At 51.9% G+C, this 19,558-nt stretch overlaps 4 protein-coding genes across 4 annotated transcripts; 1 reads left to right on the plus strand and 3 right to left on the minus strand.

Annotated features, from left to right (window-relative positions):
- Window positions 1–928: 928 nt before the first annotated feature.
- BDV17DRAFT_298275 (major facilitator superfamily domain-containing protein) lies at window positions 929–2,473 on the plus strand (the record flags this gene model as incomplete). Its single annotated transcript, XM_073763655.1, has 3 exons — window positions 929–1,244; window positions 1,294–1,983; window positions 2,049–2,473. The coding sequence occupies 3 exons, from the start codon at window positions 929–931 to the stop codon at window positions 2,471–2,473; spliced, it is 1,431 nt and encodes a 476-aa protein (XP_073616137.1).
- Window positions 2,474–3,579: 1,106 nt separating this feature from the next.
- Window positions 3,580–7,528, minus strand: BDV17DRAFT_79484 (WD repeat-containing protein). Its single transcript, XM_073765157.1, has 5 exons — window positions 7,056–7,528; window positions 4,187–6,963; window positions 3,881–4,128; window positions 3,708–3,806; window positions 3,580–3,639 (listed from the first exon to the last, which is right to left on the minus strand). The coding sequence occupies exons 1-5, from the start codon at window positions 7,211–7,213 to the stop codon at window positions 3,631–3,633; spliced, it is 3,291 nt and encodes a 1,096-aa protein (XP_073616138.1). The 5' UTR covers window positions 7,214–7,528; the 3' UTR covers window positions 3,580–3,630.
- An 806-nt stretch (window positions 7,529–8,334) lies between these two features.
- BDV17DRAFT_262334 (uncharacterized protein) lies at window positions 8,335–10,789 on the minus strand. The gene is made up of 2 exons (XM_073757772.1): window positions 10,421–10,789; window positions 8,335–10,371 (listed from the first exon to the last, which is right to left on the minus strand). Exons 1-2 carry the CDS (start codon window positions 10,466–10,468, stop codon window positions 9,031–9,033), a joined length of 1,389 nt encoding a protein of 462 aa, XP_073616139.1. The 5' UTR covers window positions 10,469–10,789; the 3' UTR covers window positions 8,335–9,030.
- On the minus strand, window positions 10,784–12,169 carry BDV17DRAFT_79733 (6-phosphogluconolactonase). Its single transcript, XM_073765159.1, has 2 exons — window positions 11,828–12,169; window positions 10,784–11,768 (listed from the first exon to the last, which is right to left on the minus strand). The coding sequence occupies exon 2, from the start codon at window positions 11,707–11,709 to the stop codon at window positions 10,909–10,911; it is 801 nt and encodes a 266-aa protein (XP_073616140.1). The 5' UTR covers window positions 11,710–11,768; window positions 11,828–12,169; the 3' UTR covers window positions 10,784–10,908.
- Window positions 12,170–19,558: the final 7,389 nt, after the last annotated feature.

The raw sequence follows: 19,558 nt of genomic DNA on the forward strand, positions 1-19,558 counted from the left end.
GAAGAAGAAGCAGTATCAACAATACTAGTACTATACTAAGGGCTATGCTGCCATCTCATATCCAGCCAAAGTCCCTGCGACAGACTCTGGCGGTCGTCAACCCCCCCCGTGAGATAAGCCAAAGAAACTACTTACCGCTAGTTTCCGCTCGGCCGAGAGGGTCTGCTTAGCTACAACCAACCCTCCATTTGAAATAGTGTTCAACGGATAGTAGCGGTAGTCGACAGGACGGGCCGGGGCGGCTGGCTGGCTTCCTTACCAAGATATATCCTACCAATAAGCCTAGCCAGTCACCAATCAAGAGTTGGAAAAAGCAAGTCTCTAGACAGTCACGGTGCCATTGAGTTATTGCTATTATCCTGGTCTTCATTGGCGGGTGGTTGTTCATCATGGCCTACTAGTACTTTTGGCTCTGGCTACGGTCTTATTCATTCATAGGTATCGGTGTATATTATCACCTAAAACACTTCAAAGAGGGTTGCCTCTATGTTGGAGCGAGCAGAGCTTCGCCATTATTAAGGACAATGCTCGATGTCCCCTGAGCTTGCCCTTGGCGCCCAGCCAGACTACACGGTGTCTTTTGAACCAAGACGTGAACCCCGCAAGCAATAAACCTCAATGTCCCACGCGTACTCTAACATGCCCCAATCATACGATCCAGAACGTACTGATCAACGGCTTTCCCCAGCCGGATACTCCAGGAGACGGGTGGGAGTCTGGGGTAATGCGGGGAATGGGGTTGGCTAGGGCTTGGCCAGGCTGTGAGTGATATCAAGTACACTCGGCATAAAGAGTGTCTTGACTGCGTTATCTCTGAGCGGGGTTGTACGTCCTGTTTCCCTGAGAGACATTCTATCTATCTCTGTGATCACTTGCGTCTGTGAGAATATGGCGTTGAACCGAGCACAAGATGAAGAAAATCCCCGTCATGAGGAATCTGCCCCAGATATTCAAGAGATGGAGGTTGGACTTAAAATATAAGGGCAACCAGGCGGCAGGTCGGACGGACTACACTGGCGCCTCAGCAAAGACCGACCCCGCCGAGATTCGGCTCGTGCGCAAAGTCGACTTCATCATGATGCCCGTCCTCTGGCTCATGTACTGGTTTAACTACCTCGACCGGAACGCAATCACCGTCGCCCGACTAGACGATCTCGAGGCCGAACTTGGGTTGTCGGATACGCAGTATCAGACTTGCGTGAGCATCTTGTTTGTTGGGTATATTTTGGGGCAAATTCCATCCAGTATGGCACCTTAACCGTCAATGCGCGATGGTAAATTGACGCTGTTTAGACATGCTCCTGACACGCCTCCGTCCCTCTCTCTTCATGTCCTTTTGCATGGCCCTCTGGGCCATTGTCAGCACACTTACCAGCATAACACACGATTTCAAAGGCCTCCTTCTAACACGTTTCTTCCTGGGAATCACCGAGGCCCCCTTCTACCCCGGCGCTTTATACATGCTCTCGATTTTCTACACAAAGAAGGAAATCGCCACTCGCATCTCAATCTTGTACACAGGTAACATCTGCGGGACCGCATTTGCGGGCCTTATTGCCATTGGCGTCTTTCGTATGGGCGGCACATCAGGGCTCAGTGGATGGCGGTGGCTGTTTATTATTCAGGGGATAATAACGTTCATTATATCAGTTATTGGTGCTTTCGTATTGCCGGATGAACCGGGGAATACCCGGTGGCTGACACCTGCGGAGCGGGAGCTTGCGAGTGACAGGATGAAGAGGGATACAGTGGAGGTGCGCGACGATACAGCTGTGTGGACTGGATTGCGCGAGGCGGCAGCCGATTCGAGACTTTGGATTCTTGTGGCGATGCAGCACTTCCATATGGCTGCGAGCAATTATAAGAATTTCTTCCCGACGATCGTGGAGACGCTGGGGTTTACAGAGAATGTTACGCTCGCGCTGACTTGCCCGCCGTACCTCATTGCTGGTATCATTTCGATTGCGTGGTCGATCAGTTCAGGTATGTCCTCAGCCTATCTCCCTGTGGTATGCTTTCACGCTAGTGTAGGGAGACTGACTGCGCAGGCCGATTCAACGAACGAACATGGCACATAACCATCGCGAAAACCATCGCAGTTGCCGGCTTTGTCCTGGCCACAGCCACACTCAACGTCGGTGCACGATATTTCGCCATGTGCGTGTTCGCAACCGGCGTATACTGCTGCAACTCAGTGATTCTAGGCTGGGTAGCGAGCACATGCGGGCAAACGAAGGAGAAGAAGGCATCGTCGATGGCGATAGTCAACACAGTTGCCGCGACCTCGATGATCTACACTGCGTACCTGTGGCCTGACTCAGACGCCCCCCGATACCCAATTGCCATGTCCACCAGCGCGGCGATGTCAGCGTTGGCAGCAGGTCTGGCATGGCTACTGAGGGTCATTCTTGTGCGGGAGAATGCGAAGATACGGCGGTCAGACAACGAACAAACGATGTTCTATGGGTACTGATAGCCCGGTAGCTATACACTGTCAAAATGTCAGTCGTCAGGTACTTTTATGATTCCCGTGACGGTAGTAGCGATATTGATCTTCGATAAGCAATCCCGTAATGATAAAGGTGCAGCAATCGGAGGAGCTTCGTGCGGATCAAGATAATGAAGAAGATGTTGAGCACTGGTGTTTCCACGCGGTTGTTGTAGCCCACCCCTTCGCTCCTTCCCTAACAGGGCCAGTACTTGCCAGCAGGGTAGTAGCAAGCGGATACCTGGCACCATATTTATGGTAGGCGCTCCTTGGCAGTTTGTTCGGGAAGGAATGAGGGATGACGGGACACTCGTCGCTCCTTCCCGATCTAGATACGAGAACTGTTATTTTGACCACGTCCCAGTTAGACCGCAACATGGCTCTATTATCCTTGGTAAGATGTCATATGGTGTAACCATATAGTTACCTTAGGGGTAGGGGTAGGCAGGGGTTCTATTAGACCCGTTTTATGATATGAATTAGAGCATATTGACTTGGTTATAATTTCGAAGAGAAGCACCTACTAAGACCCCATACAGTATAACATTCTCAAATTATATAAGACGTGGTTCGTGTCAGAATAACAGTCCCCGATAATTCTGCCAGGAACCTTCCATCTGCCACGGACCACCACCCGATCTATGCCCTGCCACTATGTATTGAATTTAAAGGCTTAAAGCCCCTTGGATACTCCACTGTCTACGTCAAGTCTGCACAGTCGGCAATCCTCGTTCCTCCATAGACAGAAACAGCACTCCACACCCTTACCTCCAATTGGCCCAAACAGATCGAACGGTTCGACCTCCAAGCCGCTGACGTCGTGGCGTTGATCGCTCCCGGACAGAGTAGTCGCTAAATAAGATGGGATAGACTCTTAAAAAAAGTTATAATACTATTTTTTTTGCCTCCGGGCTTTTATCATTGAGTTTGAATATTATGTATTTACTCGTACTCTTATATGGAGCCGGGAAAATGCCAGAGAGACCTCGACATTTTGATTTCATGATGGGACCCTATATTAACGAAGTTGGACTAAGGTAATGATGGATAGAGGACAGGCAAGATGTCATTCTAGATAAGGTATCGATGTCGCCCTTCTTGCTATGTTTGTTGGTTCAGAATAATCGGATGGATGGATGTCTTCACATCATCTACGCACACCGTCCGTCAGTACTAACCCGCTGGAGGATGCAGAAAAATTCCGGTCGGGGAGACTCACATTGCAATTTTCATCAAGCACGATCCTCGAGTGCTCACCGGGGACCAACCCGCCCTGCTGCTGCTGCACGGTGGCCGCAAATTGAGCGAGCATGTGCCGCTGTACACAATCAGTCAAATCCAATCCAATGCCATATCCCCTCGAAACAACAAGAAAGAGAAGAAGAAACATACAGTCACAAAGGCATCACTCATCCCGCCCTGCCGCTGGACATCATTCTCGCTCATGATGCGGTAGCTGTCGTGCATGCATTTCGCGCTCTTCAACCCGCCATAGCCCCCGCCTAGCGTGTTAGCAGGGTTATTCGGGTCTAGGATGTTGATGCCGTTCCGGGCATCCTCTTGGGCGCGTTGGTCGGGTGAGAAGATCTTGATTGTGTCGTCGATTCCTGACGCCGCGATTGTGGGCTCGTAGGGGTGTCCTGCAACCACCGAAGTTGGAATTTGAAAGAAAAAAAAAAAAGGCTTATTAGAACGAACCTTGCACGACATTAATAACCTCATCATCTCCCTTGAGAATATTAACAAGCTTGCAGGTATCCCGTTCCCAGATGAACAGGTGGCCTGAATCGCTCCCACTCACGACATACTCGTCGTTCAGGCCGAAGAAGTTGGCGTCTTTTACTGTTTTGACGTTGCAGTGACCGCGGTAGACCCTGGTGTGCGACGAAACGGGCGCATGCGTCTCTACATCTTCTCGAGTACTCCGTTCAAAGCCGTAATCCCGGAAGAGGCGTTCCGCGGCATCTGATTCGGAGTCGTCCTCGAGGCCGAAGTCGTCATCTTCATCGTCGTCGTCGTTTTCTTCCTCGCTCTCGTCGGACGAGTCGTCTTCGATTACGTCGCTACCGTCGTCTTCATCATCATCCTCGTCGTCGCTTGCCGACTCGGTACTCATGGGCGTTTGCAGGCCTACGCTTCCTAGTAAGGAAGTGGGATGTCGCTGCCGGCTTGAGCCCCGGTTAATGGCGAGGCTGATATCCTCAATAGGTTCTTCTTCGATATTCGCCTCGTCATCGTCCTGCGACCTCTCAATCTCCATATCGTCGTCCGAGTCTTCGATAGTGGTACTGAGACCTCCAAACGCGCGGTTGACGAGCTCGAAATTCACGCCCGTTCCGGCTTCCATCAATATCCCACGGCCTACCTCCAACAGCCAGTACCGAGTTAACGTGCCCGGGTCTGTCGCTCTAGACTCCCTGGAGTTATCGGAAACGTGGGACTCGTCGGATGAAGTCCTGTTCAAGTTACCACGTTGCTCGGCCGCCGCACCGCTCGCGATTCCATTCGCGTGCTCGCCTCTTAATGCACCCTCGAAAGCAGTTACCGCTGCATGTTGCGTGGGGAAGAGTATACGAGTCGCATCATGCTCAAACCTAGAACTATCAATGTTGACAACAGGCGTATCGTCCGCGAGTTCATGCAGATACGGAATGAGCACTGCCTCAATGGCACCGTCATGAGCGTACTCTGGTATCGGGAACCGGTCTCGATTGCGGCCATGGGTGGCGCTGCGCTTGAACCCCGCAAGAAGAGCACTTCGACCACCCTCAACGGACAAAATGAGGGCTTTAATAAAGTCGTATCCGAACTGCTCTCTTCGGCCGATGATATTATCCTCGCCCGGCGCCGGTGAAATCTGCTGGAATCGCTCTAGGACGTCGTCGTCTACGCCGTAATCCTGCACGTCGCCGTCGAGAGCCCGCGCGAGTGTACCCGCCGCCTGCACAAACCTGTACGTTGACTCCCGGTTACGGCGCAGGGTCTGTTGCACGCGAACGACCTCTGGGCTGGGGTTGATGGGGTACCCCCAGGTCCTCATTACCTCTTCCATCTGAGGCAAGAATGTCAGCGCGCACATCAACGTGGAAGCAAATGAGTCGTGAAAGGCCACGACCGACGACGGCGTCGACATGCCCGCTTCCTCACGCGCAGATGCCTCAAGTGAGAAGAACGATTTCCGAAGCTTCACTAGGCCCTTGGCTATCCGCAGGCTCTGCCGCTGTGCGTCATTCAGCACGGCATACCGCGCCTGTTCCATTGCTTCTCTCGAAGTCACGCCCGCCGCCCTGGAACCTTCGTGTAACAATGAAGGAATTGGGATGTTCTCGGTCTCGCCGTTCCCGTACCGGACCCGAAATGCGAGCTCTCCGTCCTCGTCACGAGTTTCTTCGCCTCGTCGGGCCGATCTGTGTCTGCCACCGCTAGACTGGGAGGACAGAGAAGTACGCGTTTGGCGCTTACGCTTTCGGTCTTTGGAGCTCCGCCTTTTACGTGAGCTAGATTTGGATTGGGCAGAGGCAGAGGGTTGCTGCTGCTCTTGATGTGTGTCTAGTGCGTCGGGACTTCGGACCAAGTCAAAGCTGTATATGTGGTCGCCGGACCAGCTCACAATCATCTCATTGGGGTTGGCATTACTGATTTTACACGCTGTGATGTGGCCTTTATACCGTGACTTGGTCCGTTTCTTGCCGTTTGGGGCAAATCTCCGCACACACCGCGTTGCCTGGCCCATCAGCTCCTCATCATGACTGTTGCCTATGCTAGGGGAAGTACCAGGATCACCCCGTTCACCAGGAAGGTCCCGCCCTAACATACGTCTGTCGTGAAGGAAGCAATGCAGGTGAGCCCCACCCAGCGCAATGTAATGTGGTTGGCTCGGGGAGCAAGATATGGTATTCAGATCGAGCCTGTGCCGTTTGTACGATATCAGTGGTGGAGGAACATTCGAGTCATCGTGCCCTTCGCGCTGCGTCATGTATAAAAGACCACCTCGCGGTTTAGGGTATGCAGAGGAAGGAAGGCGCAAATCCCACTGGCGAACTTCACCGTCTTCAGAGCAGGTCAAAAAGAGATGCGGCGATGATTCGGTCACAATGCGCTTGGCACGATCCGCATGACTTCGATAGATCCGCGCATTGGTATTGCCCACGCCGAGATACCGCGTATTGCCGAAAAATCGGTTCATATGTGCGTTCGCCAGCGGAGCAGAGAGCGTTGTCGGCCCGCCCTGCGAGCCGTTCCGGCTGGAATGTTCAATGTCAAAAACCCGTACTTGAGAATCACCCGCAGCTGTCACAAGGGTCCCGTCATTCGAATGCGGCATAAAGGCGACGGAGAAGATATTTCCTGTGTGGCCGGTGAAGATGCTGGTATTCAAAGCAAAAGGTGCGGCCAACGAGTCCGGCTGATACGAATATATATTCAAATGAAAGTCATCCGAGCCCGATGCGAGAAGCCGGCCAGAACGCGACCAACTATAAAGCAATCAGTTTCCCAGACATTGGGAATCCAAAAGGTGTCGAAACGGAGAAGCCAAAATGGGTGTGGAGCAGGATCACGCGCCTACCTTAAAGCATTGACACAGCCGGTATGACCCCCAAGCTCATTGACAATATCAAGATCGCTAACCCATTCCTTCGAACCGTAGAGGCCACGAATATTGGCCGAAGTTGAGCCTCCTCCGGCCTCCCGGCGCCAGATGCGGTCGTACAGGGACCTTGACATTTTCGACGTCGGGCGAAGAGAGACTGCTTTCTAAGCTGGTCAGGGTTGGATCATTGCGTGCCGCGCGCCTAGTTACCGCACACCGATCGGCCGAAATGACGCCAGGCGATGTCGTGAAAGCCGAGCCGGCACGGTTACGGACACATCAACGGGCAACCTTGCAATCACGGGGCGATGAAATGGAATAGGGCAAATGAAAGAGACAGAATAATGGACAGACACGACCGAGATGCAGAGATGGTGTGCGCGACCGTCCCTAACTGTGCCGAGAGTGTGGTGGCAGCGGGGAAGCGAAGAATGAGATCAGGGGTCGGTCAGAAGATTTTCCTAGCAAACAGTGTCGGGATTTATATTTGGGACTCCAGATTCTGGTAGCTTGGCCAGCGCAGCGCTCTGGGACTCTGAGAGGGGAAGCGACACCGCTCGAAGAAGGGCAAAAGAAAAGCGCAGATGGAACGAGCGACGTTGGGAGAGAATATCGCTGGATGCGAAGATCCACCGGTCCAGAACAGTGTGCTTGATCCTACGGGGGCGTAGGCTGGCTAGCAGGGACAACAGCAGCAGTAGTAGATTACGCCGAACGGACGGGAGTTCGTTCCAGGCGAAAGACTAGTCACTAACGCGACAGAGAATGAGGCTCGATTCGCTAAACACTAACACTCAGCGACAGTTGCCATGTCTCAGACTCTCACTCTCAGCGCGGGCTCTCAGCATCACTTTCTCTGGCGCGGAGGAACACTGGCTGCTGATGTCACCGGTGGTCTGTGGTGACTTTGGTGCGCCTGCAGATGGTTCGGCAGATCTGGCAGTGGCAGGTCTGATTCCAAGGTCCAGGGCTTCCATCGCGGTCTGGAAGCCCTCACCCTCCATCATCGTGAAGAGGGGGAGACGGCTTGAGTGCAGTAGAACTAAGGGTTTTGGGAAGCCGAACGGTTTTCTTTGATCTGCCCCGGTGATGTCATACAGAGCGTTTCACGCAGTTGACATCTTCACAAACTTGGAATCAAATCGGTGTCAACGGACCTTAGTCAGCCGTCCCTGCTCCACTCTTGCCGTCCTAATTTTATTTTTGGCCTCAAGCCTTGCATAACTACTATAGGTGTACCAGAAGCCTGGCTTCAGCTCATTATTATCACAAGCTCGTTCGTAATATTGTAAAGCTCTGCCTCTCAGGAACCTATTACACTAAATAACATTCTCACTACCGCACAAAACATTCAACAACAGCCGGCAGAATCCTCGCGCCAGCTCGGAAATGCAGTTGCTAGCATTCCCGCCAGCAAACGGATCCCATCGGCTCGGACATCAAGACTCTTCTAGGGAGAATACGAGTCTCGTTTGAAATATGATTCACCGTAGCCAGCGTGCGAATCAGCAGGATTTCATTATCGCCCCCCTCTCTCTTGTAGTCTACCAAGTTTTCAAAATCTCGGTTGCCTGAGAACATGTAAGACTTCTTAGGAAGTTGGTAGCGACAACCCAAGACTCTTCAATCATAATTGCATGACAGGCACAGGTTCGCCATTGTGGGACGACCATTCCCACCTGTGACTCTTCCACGCCGGACATGGATCATCAAGTCAATAATAGTACCCAAGGAGGAAAGATGCTCGCCAAAACAGGTTTTTCCACCAAGACCCTCAGGGTACAGAAGTCTGGCTCAAGCCCTGCCCAGTCAAACTTAACTGAGCCTGCTCCTCCGCGGTCATACCATATGAGTGGAGAACATCAAAACAGGTTCTGTCCCCTGCTTTCGGGGTAACCGACGAGGGCGATCAAACGTCCCAGAGAATGTAGGAAATCATTGGGTCAGCCTGTCATGACGTGAAGGTACGCGTCCAAAGTCCGGTTTCTGGGACCGCAGGATCCTTTCGCGGTTGCATATCAACCAAATGCTGAGCTAGCTGACTAACCCGCTGCGACTCCGTCTTCACGATGTCTGCTTCAATTCTGCGAACGATTCGCAGTTCATCAACCATCTGGCTAACCAATTCATTAAGACCTTTGGCCGTCCGAAGCAGCGCAGAGCTGTCGAGCGCTTCTACCTCTCCGTAGCCTAGAATATCGAGACTCTGGAGCTGCCTCGCTAAAAGTTCTAGCTTCATTATCAACGCGTTGGTTTCCTCCTTCCACTCGCGATGAATGGGATTGATGAAGTCATCACTTTCTTCTTCTGTGACACGTCGGCATCGGGCATCTCGAACCCCTTCGACTTTCTGCAGCCAGCTTTCAAATTCAAGGATGGCCATTGTGTATCGTCCGCCGTGAACGTCGCTAATGTCATACATCTCCTGCGCAACTTGTGATAGAAGCCAAACTTGTTCTGCAAATCCATGCTGTCCGTTATGTTCGCGCGCATTTTTGAGCCAGTATTGCAACGCTTGCGCATTGACCTTCCTCTGCGATTCCTTCTCCTCGGTCAAAATAGCTCTGTAGTCGCCGGCGACCGAATTGTATTTGCTCCGCAACTGCGCCTCGACTTCGCTTTCCCACTGACCGTTGCGCTGCAGCCCCGACTGGTGTAATAGACTGAGTTGCAAGAGCTCGGTTTGTAGGGCCGCTATTTCTGGCCAGGATGAAGGAATCAAGGAAGAGGCTTGATCAACAGGCAAGCTAGTAGACGGCATAGGAGTTGGTGGATTTGTTGCCTTCTTCGGGGAGAATTGTTGCTGATACGTTGAGAACTGATTCCGCGACCTAGACGTTGTCGCTGCCGACGCTGTCTGAAGGGGTTTAGAAGAAGGCGTTACAACCTGACTCCGATGTCTCATATGTCCTCGCGGCGCGGTTAGTGTTCCGGTGGTCGAACTCGGAGGTTGTCTTAGGGAGGCCGATCGGACCGGTCGAGGGGGAGGAGGCATGTCTGTCTTCTTCGGCGACGTAGGTCGTCCACTTTGCTGCTTAGCGGTATCATCGTTCTTGACAGGAGAGGCCGGCCCTCGTCCAACCGTTCTAGTCCCTGCAGAAGGAATGCTGGATTTGGAACTGGCAGAGGAAGGGGGTTTCAAAGAGCTCGGTCGAATAAGGCTCTGGCGACGGGTCGGAAGGGTTGAGGGCGCGTTTTTCGGGGAGGTAGGTTTAGAGGGGGTCTCGTCTGTCGAATTTGTGGCAGCGGAGGGAGGCTTCAAGTTCGAGACGGCGCGTCCTGCAGTGGCAGGCTTTGTCAATGAGCAAGACGCGATCTGAGTGCCATTGGACCGACCTCACCTGCTTGCGGGGGTCCTTTATAGGAACCGAACGCGTGGGGATTGGCATGTTTCCGGGAACTGGGCAGGTTTAGCCCTGGGCGCCGAAGGGTTTTAGACAGATGTGAAGGGGCGGAAGAGATATGAAGCCCTGCAGGTTGGTGCAACTCGAGTCATGAGGGTCCGAACCTTGAAAATCGAAGCTGCGGTGAGATCAACAATCGAAGCTTGGCACTGTCAACCCTCTCTACTCCTGCCAAGGAAGGAGCTGATGTGCACCCCACAGTGTGAATTAGTATGTAGATAATTGTGGCATTGGCTTTTACAGGATCAGACGCTATTCTTATGGACGTTCAAGTAAGGATTATGGGTGTATCGTTGAAGAATAGACTGGTAGACCTGTTTATTCTATAGAGCTAAGGCATACAGGCGAATGCATGAAACACCGACGGCTTGGCCAACTCAATTTATCCTCCGCTAGACTTTCGAGCTCGCTCCAATCGACCCAATTCACAAGCTTCCTCGTCTGGGGAAAGCAACGCCCTCCACAGCGGCATGGTCAGTAAACCAGCTGACCTTCTCGCCCGCACCCTGGTTGACAAGAGCAGAGGGGAGACTCCGCCCTTCCTCAGCATCGAAGATCTGCTTCAGAATATCCTTCTTTCCGCCACCCGTAGCAATAAAGGCAATGTTAACGGCGTGCGTGACAACGGGCAGTGTGAGCGTGATGCGCTTTGGCGGCGGCTTCGGGGAGTCGCTGATGGCAGCTACCCACGCATCCTTCTCCCGCAGCAACTCGTGACCAGGGAACAGACTGCAAGTATGGCCATCGGGTCCACAGCCGAGAAGAATGAGGTCGAACGCAGGAAGCTTCACGCTGTCCTTGGCCGCAAAGGATTTCATCAATTCTTCCTGGTACAGGTCCGCCAGTTCCTGGGGGTCGTCGTCCTTGACGTGTTTTTCGTCGATGGTGTACACCTTAGGAGTGCCCAAGTCCGATGGAATCTTCTTGAGCAGCTCATCGTTCAGAAGTTTGTAGTTGCTGTCCTCGTGGTCGAGCGGGACGGCGCGCTCATCCGCGAAGAAGATCTCCCACTTGGAGAACTGAGCAGTGTCCTCGGGGCTTCCGTTGCCGGGGGCAAGGAGGGCTTTGGCGAGAGTAGCGGGGAGAGAACCTCCTGATACGGCGACGCGAAAAGTGTCATGACGGCTCAGCGCGGAGTTCTGGTTTCCGAGGACATAGGGCCGTAGTTGCTTGGCCAGGGCATCGGTGTCCTGGAAGCTGAGGAGGTTGGGAGCGGGACCAGGCATGTTGATCGATTTGATTATCGCTTGTTGGCAAGCACAACAGTAGAGGTATAGAGGATAAGCTTAAGCGTAAGTGTTAAGAGAAAAGAAGTCGCTGGGGACGAGAAATGAGGTCACTGACGAGTGGTGGGGTTGGCGGGGCAGGAGGGACCGCTGGATGTTGTCCGCGAAGGCCGTCGGTATCGCCCGCATATGTAACGATGATATCAACCTTCAACAATGCCATTTTTGTCACCGATGGACTGGATAAGGTATACTGTTTTCTTATCAAGCCGATGACAGGCGGAATGTATGGAGAGATCCATAGAGTTCGGGAAGCTCATGGATCGAGTCCTCACCCGTTGCCGTGCGATACGGTGTCCCGAAGTTCCCGAGAGCTTCACAAGCAGAATCGAAACTCATTGTTCGCGTAAGATGGCTTCGTAGGGTTATCAACCTCGGATTGTTGACCATGATCGTGGGATGGTAGTTGCGGGGTGCTTCATAGAGACGATCACCCGGAAACAATAGACTCACCGAGACAATACCAACCCGCGGACCGGTGGTTACCAGAGAGTCTGGACCATCAACCCGTCCCTGATTAAGGTGTCTGTCTACTCCGTACCTTATCTAGATAATCGACTTGAGTTAGTTGAATATAGCTGAACTATATTTATGTGTTGATGAAGGGCGGTCGCCATCGGTATAGTCTTGTGCACTGAAAGACAAGACAACCTGGTAAAAAGATAAGAACTATAGCACAGGGAGACCTACCCTGTAGCATCAACACCTCGCATATGAGCCATCGAGCCAGGATAGATAAAGCACATGGCAGCGAACACATCCAAAAGGATGATGTCAGAGGCCCTGACGAAGTTACTAGCCAACGCGGCCCTGACGCGGATCAAAAAGGACGATGCAGCGTCTGAGAGCGATTGTCGAATGAAAAGGCATAATGGCATAAATGACGCTCGAGCGCCGGCGCGCCGAGCATCCCCATTTGGCATACCTCAAACGGTTTCGTCCACGTACATGGGACCAGCAAGTCTACTCGCACTAGCCTCTCACAACGTCCCCAGAGAGAATCGCACGTTATGCACCATTACAGCATCGCGCAGGCGGTTTGATCAAATTATACTCTTTCTGGCTGGCCGAGTGCGGAACATTGCTTGACTTGATTCCAATATTAGGTATCGCCGGGGCAGCGCCGAGTATTGTACGCACCATGGACTATTCTGTATGCGGGAAGGATAGAAAGTCGGAAACTCGATCGACGCAAGGCTATGGAGCCGATAAGCATCATAGCGCACTAGGGGTCAGTAGTAGATTAGCAGCATGGGGAAAGAATGCACTCCAGGTAATGATATGCGGAGTTCATTTGGAGCGTGCATGAAACTGGAAGCGGAATTTCCCGTGCTCCAAGTATTGCTTGAGAGAATCCAATACAGACGTTGTTGTACGAGGAAAATCCTGCGTTTGCGACGAGGAAACCTACGAGCCCGGCCATTAAAGAAGTAATTGACAGCCCTGGAATGATTCATGATTGAACGGAAAAGCTTCAATGGTCGATACTCAATATCTTCTCGTGCAAATCGAGGATGTCATCATTGGCAGTAGGTGTTTTATCAGCGTTGATCAGGATTGACGCCAGTCATAGGGATGATCCTTGTCGGCGGATCGGTATTCTGCGGGTTGATAGGCATACTAGCCATGGAGTATGGAGAAGCAATAATAGGATGGAGTGTGATGAGAAAATGCCTCAAATCATTTGACTTCATTGCGATGGGTGCATTTGTACGGAGTCGTTAGCAATTAGAGCCCCGCACTGCCCAATGCCGTGCCAAAAGTGACCGTTAGGCAGAGAGACAAAACCATTGCGATGGTGCGTGGGAGAAATCAGATGGACCAGTGACCAACAAAACAGTGAGCATTGTTGTCGAGTCAGTTCAGTTGTGAATAAGGTCTCCTAACAGTCCGTAGTGTATCGGATTATTGCTCTGTACAGAGTAGAGAAGAGAACCGTGGGCTGCCTAGAAGCACAGCCCAGAAACCGTGGATGGCGATGCGGATGGGGAGCGTGCACGGGCTGCGACAGCGGGATGAAACGCCAGGTGGATCCGTCTATGGTCTGTTCGCGGAATCGCGGCAGTATCAGCTCAGCATCGAGTTTCACACAAGGCACTGAAGCCGTTGTTCATGCCCAGGCGGGAACATTATTCATGGAGTCCATGTCGGGTTGCTCGGCAGGATATAGTATGAGGTGAGACGGATGCGACGGATGTTGAAGGACAGATGATGTTGCTCAAGATCACAGCCACAGCCACAGGTATACGTATTCTGTCAGCCCGATGCGATTACGGTTGCGAAGCCATCAATGAAATTCTAGCGACATGATCGAGGACTTACAAAGCATCCGAGCAGATCCTGACTGGGCCGTCTCAGAATTCCCGGAGCCGTTTCCATCGCGTCCGTACTCTTGCCGAGGGTTCTTCGGGATCGACCCATGGACGAGAAAGTATGGAGTCGCCGAATACTGAAGCTAAACGGCGGGTGTGCATCCGATCAGTCTTGTCAGCGGCCAGTAACCATGGATACTGGCTTTTCCAGAGCCTGAACTCCGAAGCTGATGGCGCAGATTGGGCTCACGCAGCGAAATCATGACGACACGACGCGACGACGCCGGACCATGTGGTGACGAGGACGATTCCTTTGCGATCGCGCTTAATATGCACGATTAGTTCACTCCTCAGGTGTCCTCACGCCATCCAGATACTGTCTTTGATGATCATGTAGAGATGTCAATCGCAGATAGAGTCACAATGACAATATCGATAAGCTCCAACCTTCCATGTCTGCAGCGAAACAGTCCCAGGAAAAGATAAGCAGCACGCTCAATCTGCTACCGAATGCGCGACCAGTAGCCACGGATGACTTGCAGAGCTGGGCTTTCCACTGCGAGTCTTGGGTCTTGCAACTGTAAAGTCGTCTGGATAGTAGATCGAGCTACAGTAGTCTCGTCAACCTGGAATAGCCTCAACTGTGAGCTTCAAGCCAGAGTGATCAGACTGCCTCAAAAGAGTGAGAGTACCTTGTGCTAGCCTGTCCGAGCTCAGTAGTATAAAAAAAAATAATTATTCGTGGACTAAAAAAGTTAGTGGCAGCTGGGCAGACCAGGAATGGGTACAAAAACAGGGAGGAAAGGCTGTGGGGCCCGATCCCTGAAACGCAGCGCAGAGACACCACCACAGGCAGCAGGTTCTTATAGATACTCCGTCTCGCCTGCCCTCTCCTCTCTCACACACTCAACTCACCACTTTTCAACTATCCTCTCACATCAGTGACACAGCGACAGCAACCAACATACTCTGCTGTTCTTCCGCCTCCTCCTACACAACTCTCTGCTCACCACTATGAGCTCTGTCCAAGTACCCCGGCCGCCCTCCGGCACTGGCACAGACGTCGCACCTACCGGCTCAGCCCCTGGCTCTCTGGGCTTCGATATCGTCCGCTGCTCACGGTGCCAGCGATCCATGAGCCTCGAAAGCGAATCCACCCCGGGTATCGTCCGCTTCGGCATGAATTCATACTACTGCAGTCGCTGCGCGTCCATGGTCGGGTTCATTCGCTGAACGACTCGCCAACGCGATGAACAACTCGACGACATGATATTCTGATATCTATATTCGGATTTGGATTTATCTCAAGGGACATACTTTACCACCGACAAAGTCTACATCCGCGACCACGACCTCTCGGTTACTGAGAATAGTACCTCAGCATTGAAGCCTTGGGCTGCGTGTGCTCTCCGTATTCCACCAAGTCACCAACGCATATTTGAACGTGTTCCGCGGACATTTTCACTGTGCTGGCGCAGGATGACCTCCTCGGAGGTCGAATAGCAATGGCTGGTCCAGTCACTTACCACCGATCCTCCCCGCTCTGGCGCGCGCGAAACCTTGATGCGCCTTTCGCGCATTCCACCTATCCTAATACGAATCGCGATCGCACACCATCTGTCTTCATTGGATCCTCTCGCTTACCGACCCATGAGCCTCGGAATCACCCATGATACTATATTGAGACCGCATGACGATTTGGCGATGCACAATGGGACATAGGGAAGGGAGGCTTGGGTCCTCGCATGACAATTGTTATCAAAATTGATAGTCTACGAAATAGGGCGCATATGTTACCAATCTTGTGCGAAAATCTTTGCTTCTTTGATGTATCTACAGTCCTACATACTTAAGCCAGTTCGACCGGCTAAACAATTTAGTTCTGGAGACTAGTTCGATCGAAACTAGTCAAACTACTGAACGTGACCCAGTTATAATCTCAAAGCTCGATTTCTCTGTACAGAATAGGAACCTCGCACGTCTATCATAATGTAAATCAGCGGTAACCCCCCGGAGATCCTCGGTCAGTCCACCACTGCCACGTTCACGATGATCGCCACCACGAACCATGTAGATCTGTCATCCTGGCAGTGGCAGTGAACCAGCGCGCTGGTAACCTGACCTCACCCTTACGCTCCTTCCCGTCCGAAGTCCGATATCCGAAGTCCGTACATACGCTATAGAGCGTTTCCAACATGCCTGAGTCTCCAGACTCTTTTCTCCTGTCTCACATCCACAATTAGATACTCCGCAAGCTAGGGCTACACTACCCCTTTTTCCGCCCTACCAGTGCTAGTAGCCTAGTCTACAAGTTCACATTGAACCTCAAGATTTGCGCACCCCGCAGTGGAGTAGATCAATATAGCAAAGTTCAGTTCCGCGTGATTGTGACTGATTGTGACTCAGATCTGGAGAATCGCCCTGCGACCGTCAATTGCTAGTCTGCTATAGCCTCTTTGCCCCATGCGTTGCCTGATTACCTTCCTTGGAGGGTTAAAGGATGTGCGCATCGGCCTTCGAAGTTCACCTCAGCTCAACTCAGTTACTAGTCGGGTGATGGGCCTTCAAAGCTGTGGGGGACGTGACTACCAATTCCGCGGAGTGCTTTGAACATCCGGAGTAGTCTACGGGGATCCGACTGAGATCTCGTCATCTCAGACAGGAGAAGTGAGGCGAGGGCTAATGTTAGCCTCACATGCTCGCCTGGGCTTGCGAGACTAATCCACCGGGGAATGGCCCTATCTTTCCCTCCAGACTCCTACCCTTGCTGAGTATTAGGTACAATATCCATGTCTCAGGTCCAAGGGTGAGTGGCGAAAAAGTTGTAACGGGACAAAGGCTTTGTTTGTTGACAATGGAGCGTGCCTGGACCAGAAAAATGATCTCGCAACTTCGAAAAACACCGTAAGACACCTACCTATGGAGACCGAGCATGTCCTGACGGCTCTGCAACCTAGCAAATAAGGGTTGAATAAGCCAATCAAGCCCCAGGACCATTTACACCTCAAATGTCCGAAATTTGTTTCCAAAAACTACCGTTTCGAAAAAACTTCGGCCATGGAGCAAAATGACCTCGTGGGTGAAGATTGTCACTCGACATGGACACGACCACCAGCCAGCCACAAAGCCACAAATTCAAGAAAGCCATGTCGTGATATGAATTTGTGGCTGCCTGAGCTGAGGCAGAGCCCCCTTTTTTTGCGCTTGAATTGCAATTCCGGGACAGTGGAACAGTGGGTGATCAGTGGGTCTGTATAGCTTCTTCGCTTCGTTCCATGTTTTTACCACAACATGTGCAGGGTGTTGAATTTTGAGACTGAAGATGAATTGCTTGACGGCTGAGCGCTTGCAAAGGAGTATTGATCTGTCCATGATTTTCAGCGACAACTATTGATAGCTGATGAGCGCGGGAGATACTTGCTCGAGACATTCTACATTCGACGTGCTCATGTACAAAGTAAAGCCGACCTTATTTGATGCGGCATGACCGTATTTCTGAGCCATGTGCTTAGTCGAGTTGGAGCTGCTTCTCACCGGTTTCGCTCGGGCGCCTCGGCATCTTCTGACACCATTCATCATGCATCTCACGGTCTCATCCCGATCACCCGAGCGTGAGAGCCTCGAGTTGCGGAAGCCTCATGTGAGTCCAATACAGTAAGCCCCGTTTAATTATTCGAGATTATTCCAAAAACCGTGCACGCGCCACATTGCCAATGCACTCGGGAGCACAGCCTCAGCCTTGTCGCGCCCTGGAGAGGACCGACCACTCGTTGCTGATCGAATCGGAGCCACTCATATTATTGGTGAGAACAACAAGTGAAGCTGAAAGTTTACCGTCAACGCGGCATAGTCGGCGAGACCCATGGCCTCGTAATATAGACACTTTCCAGCTCTGCGTCCTAGGTTTCGATATTCAGCGTGGCTTTGCATGGAAGCGAGCTTTTCCGGGACGAAACCGGGCAAATTGCGCATAGGCCATAGATCGGGTATGATTGGTTCTGGTTTTGTACTCATGACTGACCATGCTCGACCGGAAACGTCGCCGAGCAGCCCACTCACGACATGACCGATGTTTGCGCTTGACGCAGCAGCACTGTTCTTCTATTTCGTCCGCGGTCATAATCCTCCGTGCCATCATACTGGCGTGATCTAATCCATCTTCGCGACGTTTTGGATCTGGTCGCCGATTCTGTTTCTGTCGGTGTACAGGAAAGAACCCGTATCAACTCATGTCAACATGATCATAGTCCATGCATGATGAATGGAAGAAGTGGCGTACCCCACGCCTCTGCATACCAAGAATGCAAGGCTCTCAGAGACATGGGGCGGAAACAAGCGCCTAGACGCCGAGGCAGCGAATCAAGCAGCCTGAATTAGATGTTGCGCAGACGATGCAGGATTTTTAAAGGCATTGCCGATGGCCAACCCAGCAAACACACAGGGCTTAGGATGGACATAATGACACGACACCAGACGTCTGGGTAGTGTCTAGTCATTCCCGGTGTGAAATGTCAAGAGTTCGCGTTCGGGGTCGCCGGTGACATGATAAGACACGTAGAGAGGCTCGGAGACCATGGACAGTTTTTCATCTGAATTAGTTTAATGTTGAAGCCGGCCCTTTCTCTTGGTTAGCCGTTGAGCTCATAGATCAGTACATGAATCAAATGCTATGTGTTCTTTTGTCCCTCCCTAGCTGGTCAATCACACATTGCGTGGAGAAGAAAACCGCATGGTTGTAGTGAGAACAAGGCAGCTATCGGATAATTGTAGAACAACCGAGGTACGCTGGAATAAACGCTGTACCTGCTTCAACGGAAGATATCTCAAGTCCGCTCCGCGATAGACTGGAAAAAACAACAATCACTGTAAGACGTGCATTTCCGGCGTATGAATACATATCAGGAGTGGACGAAATTTGCTGTTGCAGCCGAATGGATCTCTCTCGTGTAAATAACCACCAGGGATCATCCCTGACGGATCGGAGTCATCCTGGTTCTGAGCCAGGAGAAGGAACGGTCTCGCTTCCCTGCTGCGGTGCCCCAAATATGCTCTGGGTCTGGAAGGGCTCAGTGTTCCGCAAAGGGTCTGAGTGGTTACTGTACAAAGGCTCCTGCTCGCCTTGTAGATACCATGCCGAGCGGGACAGAGTCGAAAATCGATTCTTCTGTCGTTCTGGTTTGTGCGTGTCATCGGACATGATACATCACAACTGTCCCACAACGATCTATTTTTGAAGGGATCGAAACGAGAGGCCCCCAGATAGCGTCCTCCAATCACAGACGGAGCTTGTATCATTGTCTCCGAGTTTTGAAGTTCATATCGCATTCGTTCGGAAATGTTTTGCTTTTGACTGGATGTCTCGCTTCGGACTTTCGAACCTCAACCAACTTGCTCCCCCCCTCACTTGATGATATCGCCTCATTGCGGAGGCGGTAATGCCACTATTGACCGACTAGTTAGTGCGCAGGTAGGCGTAG

The sequence above is a fragment of the Aspergillus undulatus genome, assembly GCF_047715775.1.
Source record: "Aspergillus undulatus strain CBS 261.88 unplaced genomic scaffold BDV17scaffold_21, whole genome shotgun sequence".
Classification (NCBI taxonomy): domain Eukaryota; kingdom Fungi; phylum Ascomycota; class Eurotiomycetes; order Eurotiales; family Aspergillaceae; genus Aspergillus; species Aspergillus undulatus.

What these genes read in the sequence shown, in the direction of transcription:
- BDV17DRAFT_79484 (XM_073765157.1), bottom strand. Translation starts at nt 7,213, where the DNA reads ATGTCAAGGTCCCTGTACGACCGCATCTGGCGCCGGGAGGCCGGAGGA. An exon ending in GGTTATTAATGTCGTGCAAG is followed by an intron (nt 4,129 to 4,186) that starts GTTCGTTCTAAT and finishes CGGTGGTTGCAG; the next exon opens with GACACCCCTACGAGCCCACA. An exon ending in TGAGTGATGCCTTTGTGACT is followed by an intron (nt 3,807 to 3,880) that starts GTATGTTTCTTC and finishes GATTGTGTACAG; the next exon opens with CGGCACATGCTCGCTCAATT.
- BDV17DRAFT_262334 (XM_073757772.1), bottom strand. Translation starts at nt 10,468, where the DNA reads ATGCCAATCCCCACGCGTTCGGTTCCTATAAAGGACCCCCGCAAGCAG. An exon ending in TAAAGGACCCCCGCAAGCAG is followed by an intron (nt 10,372 to 10,420) that starts GTGAGGTCGGTC and finishes TCATTGACAAAG; the next exon opens with CCTGCCACTGCAGGACGCGC.
- BDV17DRAFT_79733 (XM_073765159.1), bottom strand. Translation starts at nt 11,709, where the DNA reads ATGCCTGGTCCCGCTCCCAACCTCCTCAGCTTCCAGGACACCGATGCC.